This window comes from Palaemon carinicauda, chromosome 27 (genome assembly GCF_036898095.1).
Source record: "Palaemon carinicauda isolate YSFRI2023 chromosome 27, ASM3689809v2, whole genome shotgun sequence".
Taxonomy (NCBI): Eukaryota; Metazoa; Arthropoda; class Malacostraca; order Decapoda; family Palaemonidae; genus Palaemon; species Palaemon carinicauda.
Window position 1 is genome coordinate 28,203,621 of NC_090751.1, and position 9,002 is coordinate 28,212,622.

The 9,002-nt window shown below is 35.5% G+C and overlaps 1 protein-coding gene across 2 annotated transcripts; it reads left to right on the forward strand.

Moving 5' to 3' along the window:
• The first annotated feature begins 439 nt into the window (after positions 1-439).
• Positions 440-7,562, forward strand: LOC137620637 (endoplasmic reticulum-Golgi intermediate compartment protein 3). Of its 2 annotated transcripts, none has more exons than XM_068350939.1 (2): positions 440-628; positions 4,021-7,561. In XM_068350939.1, exon 2 carries the CDS (start codon positions 4,122-4,124, stop codon positions 5,301-5,303), a length of 1,182 nt encoding a protein of 393 aa, XP_068207040.1. In that variant the 5' UTR covers positions 440-628; positions 4,021-4,121; the 3' UTR covers positions 5,304-7,561. The 2 variants fall into 2 exon arrangements, with proteins under 2 accessions (XP_068207040.1, XP_068207041.1); XM_068350940.1 differs by having other exon boundaries at positions 448-601; positions 4,021-7,562.
• Positions 7,563-9,002: the final 1,440 nt, after the last annotated feature.

Below are 9,002 nucleotides of genomic sequence, written 5' to 3' on the forward strand. Positions count from 1 at the left end.
TTCGTTACCTCAATTTGGTCTGAATTTGATTAGAAGGCAGAATATGCTTTCAAGAAGTGATATATATATATATATATATATATATCACTTCTTGGAAGCATATTCTGCCTTCTAATCAAATTCAGACCAAATTGAGGTAACACCTTTATTCCAAACTGTCAACGATTTACTAACAATGACCACTGATGGGTCACCAACTTCAAATGTCATATGAAAGTGTTCGTTCGTAGTCGTAATTTTTGCCAAATATCCGAAACCCAAAATGAGACTGACCTTGAACTTTTTCGCTCACTGGAGTAGTTACATAGCTGTGATGAGTGTTTAACCTAAAAAAGTCGTCTGGAGTTTATTTTTGCAATTGTCGTTAAACTATGTATATAGTAAACACAATTCAAGCATAATTACAATACTGTTGTGTTAAAATAATGTATACTGTTTATCAATAACGTAAATGAGAATGTCTTTTCGCTGGAGTTATAACATGGCCGTTACAAAAACCGTGAACTTCGAGACGGGGTCTAGAGCTTATTTACTATTTAGTTGTGGTTACACCTTCTTGACAATAAACAAATTGGCTTTATCCACGTAATCAACACCAAAGGTTAGAGAGAACATATGAACTTCACATGTAAGTGACGTTTGTTTCGTGAAAGAATTATATGTAGGACGGTGTGATTCCTCTTTTACCGACGAAGGGATTAAGTTACGATAGGTTATAAGTACCGTACCTCCCTGGTAGGCCTTCGGCTATAACCAGACTACCGGTTCTGTCTCTGATAGGATAGGCTTAGCTTACCATAGTCAGTAATTCGAAATTTTTCAGGGAGCCTTTGTAGTTTGTTGGGACAGGCCTGGAACCGCCAGAAAATAGAGTAAAAGAGGACCTAACGAAGGGGGGGGGGGCCTAACGTCAGCCTGCGATCCCCCAACCACTGTCGCTATCATACAAACACCACAAACCTACCTAACCTAACCGGTATTATTGTACTGTATTATAGGGCAATGTTACCTAGGGAAAAAACTACTTTTTTTTTCACTCTTCGATAATGACCCTCGTTCCTGTCGCAAATGAATAGTTTCAGAAATATATATATATATATATATATATATTATATATATATATATATATATATATATATATATATATATATATATATATATATATCAACGATAATGGGGGACCCCCCAGTGGGAACTCAGGGTTTTGAGTTGGGAAAACATACTGGGGAATCGGTATATAATGGTAAAACAAGCCTTTTCTTCTCTATACATTACCTTTTTGGATGTATAATAAACCGATGAAAAAATATGGTAATAATGAGCTGTGCAATCTAACATTAGCAATGTTAGTGTAACATGCTAACATTAACAGTGTTTTTCATTTATTTTTTGTCATTCTACTGGTCGGTTGTAGTCACCCTCGTTCGTTCGTTTGTACATAGAAGGTCTCGACCTTCTGCGCATAAACTCCTCCCCCCTGGGCATAGACTCATCTTCCACCCATAGGATTTCTTCTCTACCCGCTTAATTTAACTATTCAACTTCACCCGCTTTATTCAAGTACAGGTATATGACTTGATTCAGTACAACTATACCATTCCTTTTATGCGATACCCTCATATACATATTACGTTTGACCCCAGTATTACTTGTTTTATTATCCGCTAACTTATTACTTGTTTTATTATCCGATACCTTATAAAATCACCTCATTTTATATTCCCATTAAATATTATTTATCATACACTCCATTTTATCTTGCTATATTACTTTTATACATTTTGTTATTACCTTGTCACGCCCCGATTTCACATAAATACTTGCTCTGGACAAGTTTCCCATTCTATGTTTACTCTCTAGACTCCGTTGTTTTCCCGTTATCCAATCATGAACCCATACGTATGGAAAGTTTGCACAGGGGGTGGGGGTAAATATTTCCCTACCCCCTTCCCTTATCTCTTCAAGTGGTCTCTTTATACCCCTTCCAACAAATCCTTTTCTGCGGAAACCTTTGTCCTAGTCAGGTCTTTGTTATTTCAAATGAGGTTTTTTTCGGATTTTGCGATGGAAGTTGTAGAAACTTGTAACAGCTGCAGTATTCCATACTTGAAAGCATTTGCTAAATTTCATGGTGACTTTTTTGATATGTCATTCAATGTCGATAACTTCCTTAAATCACATAATGTAATTCCCCAACGTTTACAATTTCCCAAGTGCTATTTATAGAAGTTAAGACGTCACAATCTCAACACCCCGGTGACCCACAAGTTTCGTTGTGTGGGTCATAAAAGTAGGTCATTAATTTCTTTAATTTAAATGTTTTTAGCGTGCGCAGCTCAACATTACCGCTTGCCAGTACAAGTTTGTGACCTGGGAAGTGGGTCCGGGGGCTTGCCCCCGCCTAGGGGTTGTGACCTGGGAAGGGGGTCCTGGGGTTTGCCCCCGGCTAGGGGTCGTGACCTAGGAACTACTAGGTTAGGTTAGGCTGGTTTGTTAGGTTCTGTACCCTTTTGTACCCTTTTATATATTGTGTAAAGGGTATATGGAAAATGCTTTAAAATACACATGCTAATATTAGCGTAGCATTGCTAACGTTAGCAATGTCAGCGTAACATTGCTAATGTTAGAGTGGGCAGTACATGTGTTCTTAATGAGTGAAGTGAGGACGGAATTTGAACAAGAGCCATTATATTTAAACATTTTAACAGAAAATATATGTTTTCCTGTAGGAAATAACATGATTTAACCAGTTTTCACCTTCATTTCATCCGCAACAACCACCAGTTCGGCTACTTGAAGTTAGTCGAACTGGTTGTTGTTTATTTGGAGTTGAAATGAAGGTCAAATTCGGTTAAATCACGTCATTTCCTTTGGGAAAACATATATTTTCTGTTCGAAATGAGAATCTGTAATACAGTACAACTTTACCTAGTAGTTCCCAGGTCACAATCCGTGGCCGGGGGCTAGGGCTAGTAATAAGAAAGATACCGCCTGTCCCAACAAACTACATTCTACCCTTTTTCAGTTTAGGCCTTATTTTCCTGTAGATTGCATGGAATAGCCCTTTTATCAAGGTAAAAAAAGTGTCCGAGTAATATTAGCCTCAGCAAGACAAGCATATGGTAGTTAGCTAGCAATTCTTTTTAACTACTAATAGGTTATAGGGTCCGCGGCGTATGTATGTGGTAATAGGGTCCGTTGAATGAATGATGACGGCCATGCCCCATAAAAATACTTTATTTCCAAGCATATCGCTAAGAATATGTTAACCCCCCCCCCCATTGGGCAAGTAGGTTAGGTTAGGTGCTATTCTATGTAAGTGGGAGGTTCTGTCTGTCGTTATACAAAGGCTCCTAGAGTTCGAACAGCTTAGGTCATTTATAGTCCATGACTCTCAGCCCAATGCTTCAATTGCAAAGTTGGCCCTTGAGATTTTTGGTTTTGTCATAGAATTAGTACAATATTAGTTAAAAGATTGGAAATGGCAATACGAATTAGATCTCTTCAAACCCATTATTTCGAACCCGAACAACCTACAGCATTGATTTGAACCCGAACAACCTACAGTTTTCGTTAAAATAAATCCCTTTCTATATTTACCGTTCTATGTATGTTTTACCAAGTTTTGTTCTGATTTCCTCCCACAAAATGGAAATCTATGAACATTTCATAAAATAACTTGCACTGAAAATTTATAATTCAGTTTAGGAGATTTACCTTTAAAACTCATCATGTCTAAAAGTTCTGGCCAAGTAATAGCCTCCATAATAAGGAAGTTGAGGGCTTACAGTAGTACACTGTAGGTTTTAGAGTATTTTAAGGCTATTTGAAGGAAAGCATGGAAAAGTAATTTTACTTTTAAAATCCTGTTTTAGTCATTTTATTACATTTATTTGTTTGTATATGGAGCGGTAACTGTGGAAAAGACTCTGAATTGGAGGCAAATTTATTTTGAAATATATTTGTCATGTATAATTCTCGAGTAGAGCATTACTGTAAAACATCTTTCCTTCATTTCAGGTGTGAAGCCCTAAAATTGGCAGGTTGTAAGCACTAGTGCAGTGTGAGGTCAACCTCAGACAATCATATTTCTTGATTATTTATTCGGCAAAATCATCAAAATGGTATCAGTAAGTAAATCTGTTGCGGAAAGACTTCGACATCTGGATGCTTATCCAAAAACTCTTGAGGATTTCCAAGTTAAAACCTTCTCGGGAGCTGCAGTAACCATCGTAGCTGTGATAATCATGACATTACTATTTTTATCAGAATTGTATGACTTTGTTACACCACGCATAGCAGAGGATCTCTTTGTCGATACAACACGAGGGAGCAAACTGCGCATCAATGTTGATGTTATTTTCCCTCGAATCCCTTGCAATCTTCTGAGTTTGGATGCAATGGATCTCAGTGGCGAACAGCACGTGAATATTCAGCATAATATTTTTAAACGTAAACTGGATTTGGAAGGAAGGCCCATTGATGACCCTGAGAGGCAAGAACACATTGGACATGTGGTAAAGCGAGATGCTTTGTCAGAAAATAAGACAGCCATTGCTGAAGAAAACTCTACAGAACCCAAGTGTGGAAGTTGTTATGGTGCAGCTGACAAGTGCTGTAACACTTGCGATGAAGTCAAAGAAGCATACAGAACTAAGGGTTGGGCTCTACCACCCCTCAGAAATTTGGCTCAGTGTGTTGAAGAAGGGAAATTGGTAGAGTCCACTGAACTTCCAAAAGAAGGATGCCAAATCTACGGTTACTTGGAAGTCAATCGTGTTGGAGGAAACTTCCATCTTGCTCCAGGAAAATCATTCCAACATAATCACCTTCACATCCACGATGTTGCGCAGTACAGGACATCTGACTTTGACTTGTCGCATCGCATCCGCCACTTGAGTTTTGGTATCAACATTCCCGGTAAAACCAATCCTATAGATGGAACAGAATTCAACACAGATAAAGGACCCAGATCTGTTAATTATTATCTGAAAGTTGTACCCACGACATATGAAAAGGTAGATGGTTCAACACTTACAACAAATCAGTTTTCTGTCACTCAACATTCAAAGTCACTTCAAATGGGAATGGGCGAGACCGGCATCCCAGGGGTTTTCTTTACATATGAATTATCACCGATGATGGTCAAGTACACAGAAAAGAAAAAATCTCTTGGACACTTCCTCACTGGGTTGTGTGCCATTATTGGTGGAGTTTTTACTGTAGCCGGACTAATAGACTCAGGGGTTTATAACTTCCATAGAGCAATACAACGTAAGGTGGAATTAGGAAAAACAACTTAGAAATTAGAAGAAAAAATTTGTCACAGCAGCGTTTTGCTCTGCTTATATTAGGCCATCAAACTCCATCATTATATATAAAAATATATGTGAAATTGTATATTCTGCTTTCCTTTTAAAATACTGTTTGCAGTAAATACATTTTTAGCTGTTGGTTTTGAAGCATAGTTTGTGATTTTGAAAAGTAGACTCTCTTACTTTTTATTTATATGCAGTACTGGGATAGAAGCACCTAGTCTCTACGGTACATTTTAATGTGTTGTACAGATTTGTGATACTAGTCAGTTTGTTTCAAGTGAAGAAGAACAACTGTGACAGAAGTCATAGGAATTTATTTAACCCTCTGGTGATCCCAGATGTAAGAAAATTGCTGTTGGGCTCATGACTTTTGGCTACAGAGCAATGGCGTCATCTGTCAACCCACTTATTTTGATGTTTCATTGGTTCACTAAAAAAGGAATAAATACAGGAACTGAAAATTTCATTAGAAACTTGAATACATTTTCTATAAAGCCTGAAAATTTCATTAAAAAGCAGAATAAATTTTCTATAGGGCCATTACAGTTACATTCATGAACGGATGATGCTAAGTGCATCATCTCATCCTCAGAGGGTTAAGCTTCTGACTTTTATTCAGTATAAAAAGGAGAGTGAATGATATTGTTTTTGATTTGCCAAATTGTAGATTTAAGCCTCATAGAAATGTAATTGAATCTCATTTCAGCTTTCCACTTTTGAAAGTAGTAAAACTACTGTCCTGATAACTCCTACAGAGTTATAATCTATATTTTTACAGAAGATTAACAGAAACTTTTGCATAAGTGTCATCAAGCTAGTATGAAAATTGTTGCTTCCTTCTAGTTTTAAAAGTTATGTTTCATGGAGTATCATATTTTTAAATGGACACCATACCTTCCATTACAAAAAAAAAAAAAAAAACATTTATTCATTAAGTGAGATATTCTCCATTCCAATTTAATTTAATGTTGCATGATTATAAATTGACAGAAACAAAATTATATATTGCTCTACTTTTCTCTGCTTGATTCATCAAAGCTTATTACAAACTTTTCAAAGTGTTTTGCTCACAGATTTCTCTTCTTGTATAGCATACATAAACACTGTATTAAGATTAACATTAATCATTGTATACACAAGTTTTAAAATGTACTGTATGATTAACAATAAATGAATATCAAGGATTAAGTTCTTGAAAAATTTGTCACAGAAATATTGTTTGCAATAAGATTATTTTTTATTGTTTAATGAAATTTTGATCTTATTCCAAAAAAATTTAATTCTAAATGTTGTGGTGTCTATATGCTAAGTTAGTTCATGAAATTTAAACTGAACTGCTCCTGTATGTACATTATAAATTGCAGGGTTGTGGGAAATATAAGGGGCATAAGCTTTTACTCTATGGAGATCAGAAAAGGCCTCGGTGAACAATCACAATTTAGACTTGCTTTCTTTCTCAAAGTTTATTCATATTTGCATTTGAATGGCTGCCTGGTGTCCATTAGAGTTGGTTTGGATTATATTACAAGCTTTTTGTACTTAGGCAATAAAGGAATTAATGAAATATTTTCTTATTTCAAGCTGTTATTAGAAAAATTACTGTGTTAATCTGTACATTGTTAAAGTATTGTAGCTAATCTTCAGTGTGGTTAATGTTTGATATTTTGAAAAACTGGGTTTTGGGCTTGTTTTAGCATACTAATTGTTAAGCATTTGTAAATTATAGTCTATACAAGGTTATTTATAAGTCTTGGCTGCATTATTGGTACCTAGAAATTATTTGGCCTTGAATAGGTAAGGTTTAGTGTTTTTCTACGCCAATTTGGATTAAAAAACTTCCCTCTTTAATGTTTACAAACATTATTCATTGATGGAATGCCGTGATTATTTTTCTGAAGGAGTAACATTTATTTGTCAACTGAAGTCAAATTATTTGTTAGTACAGTATTAACCAACATTCAATTACCTCAGGATGATATTATCTTAATGATACTCTATTTATTGTTTAGGTTGCATTGTGCATAGTAGTGATGCTGCTTGGCCATGTTATGCAAGAAAGTAAAAATTCCGAACAATATGCGCCTTCTCGTTTTTCAGTATGTATATTTTAATACCATGAATAAGTGGAATACTTTCCAGATACTGAATACTTTATATGGTAGTACAAAAAGTGAAAGGTGACATCACTAAATTTTCCATATACTGTATAAGATTACAGTGAACCCTCGCTACTTCGCGGTTCGACCATCGCGGATTCACCACTTCGCGGATTTTTTTCATAACCCATGTCTATACATATATTGCGGATTTTCCGGAAATATCGAAAATACCGCGATGTGACCGATGGTGCGAGATTGGAGAAAGTAAGGAAAATTGAATCATGATTGATTTTCAATATAAATGAAACTTTGAGGAGCAACAAAGATATCATTTGTTAGAGAGAGAGAGAGAGGTAAGGAATGGGAGGTAGTGAAAAGTAGCCCACACACAGAGAGAGAGAGAGAGGTAGAGAGAGAGAGAGAGGTAGAGAGAGAGAGAGAGAGAGAGAGAGAGAGAGAGAGAGAGAGAGAGAGAGAGATAGGTAGAGAGAGAGAGAGAGATAGAGGGGGGTTTAAATGTAATAAACAAAAAAAATTGATAGGTTATAACACATTGGTGCTTATGTAATATCAACTGTATACTGTAGACGGTTTGAATAAGTTAAGAAATGGTATAAATGATACTTTGTTAGTGTATTCGTACACACTCAAGAGCGGCAGCTAGATGACAGCTGATCTAATCACAGCCAAAAGTAAAAAAAAAAAAAAAAGTCAACAATACTCGATTTTTAAAACACACCCGAAATTTAAAAACAAAAGTACACGCTTTCTTAATGTGCAATTAACTATTTAAAGAGTGGCAATTTTCTAGAATAAAATGATATTTCCCAAAAAATAGTGGTTTGCTGATGAAATCGGATGCCCTATTTTTGGCTATGATTGAAATGGATGTAGACTCGGCCTAATTATTTCATTTTGTATTTAATTGACACTAAGAAAACTAATTTTAGTTTCTTCATCTAAATGTAAGTATTGTATAACACGAAGAGAGAGAGAGAGAGAGAGAGAGAGAGAGAGAGAATCAGCTGTTGTGCTCAAATGGCGTGTTTTTGTTTCGTGAGAATTTCATCGCCACGACTTTAACAACAACATACTCTACTGAACTTTACAGTATTATACAGACTACTGTAATATGATAAAGTAAAATATTTGTAATCTATTTTATATTAAATGGGGCTATTTTTTTTGTTTAAAATTTACATTTACGTATGTAAAACAACTCTCTCTCTCTCTCTCTCTCTCTCTCTCTCTCTCTCTCTCTCTCTCTCTCTCTCTCTCTCTCTCTCTCTCTCTCTCTCTCTCGTAGATTGTTTTCCTGCTTTGCTACGTATGTATGATTTTATATAGATACGGTAAATAATATTTGTAATAACATATTTTATAAAAGCTTTTACTGTAATATCATTATTTATCACTTTCCTCATGCGGGTTAAATTCCTTAGTTTGTTTACTGAGCGTACTTTATGACGCCGTCGTTTCAGGCGGCGTCATAAAGAAAAAAAAATTTCATTTGGAAGTCCTAAGAAAAATTAAGTAAAACATTAGTAATAACCAAATCAACATACTGTACTGAATAATCAATATA